Source organism: Nematolebias whitei, chromosome 15 (genome assembly GCF_014905685.2).
Source record: "Nematolebias whitei isolate Nwh7 chromosome 15, NemWhi1, whole genome shotgun sequence".
NCBI lineage: Eukaryota > Metazoa > Chordata > Actinopteri > Cyprinodontiformes > Rivulidae > Nematolebias > Nematolebias whitei.
The window spans coordinates 22,425,595-22,426,045 of record NC_056512.1 but is presented as its reverse complement, the minus strand read 5'-3'; the positions used below and the strand labels follow the sequence as shown (position 1 = coordinate 22,426,045).

The window sequence follows — 451 nt, the reverse complement described above, 5'->3', positions numbered from 1 at the left end:
GAATACTACAAACAGGCTGTAGGTGAAGACTACAAACAGGCTGTAGGCAAGACTACAAACAGACTGTAGGCGAAGACTACAAACAGGTTGGAGGTGAATACTAGAAAAAGGCTGTAGGTGAAGACTACAAACAGGCTGTATGCAAAGACTACAATCAGACTGTAGACGAAGACTACAAACAGACTGTAGGCGAAGGTAACAAAACAGACTGTAGGCGAAGACTACAAACAGGCTGTAGGCGAAGATTACAAACAGACTGTAAGCAAAGACTACAAACAGGCTGTAGGCATAGACTACAAACATAATGTAGGTGAAGACTACAAACAGGCTGTTGGTGAAGACTGCAAACAGGCTGGAGGTGAAGACTACAAACAGGCTGTTGGTGAAGACTGCAAACAGGCTGTAGGTGAAGACTACAAACAGACTGTAGGTGAAGACTGCAAACAGGCTG

At 44.3% G+C, this 451-nt stretch overlaps 1 protein-coding gene across 1 annotated transcript in view; it reads right to left on the bottom strand.

Moving 5' to 3' along the window:
• The window catches only part of LOC119421103 (ATP synthase subunit a-like), a 5,131-nt gene that overhangs the window by 936 nt on the left and 3,744 nt on the right, over positions 1-451 (bottom strand). Inside the window, exon 3 of the mRNA XM_037688500.1 lies at positions 210-448. Within this exon, the coding sequence (XP_037544428.1) occupies positions 210-448 (239 nt within the window). The remainder of the gene's footprint in view (positions 1-209; positions 449-451) is intronic.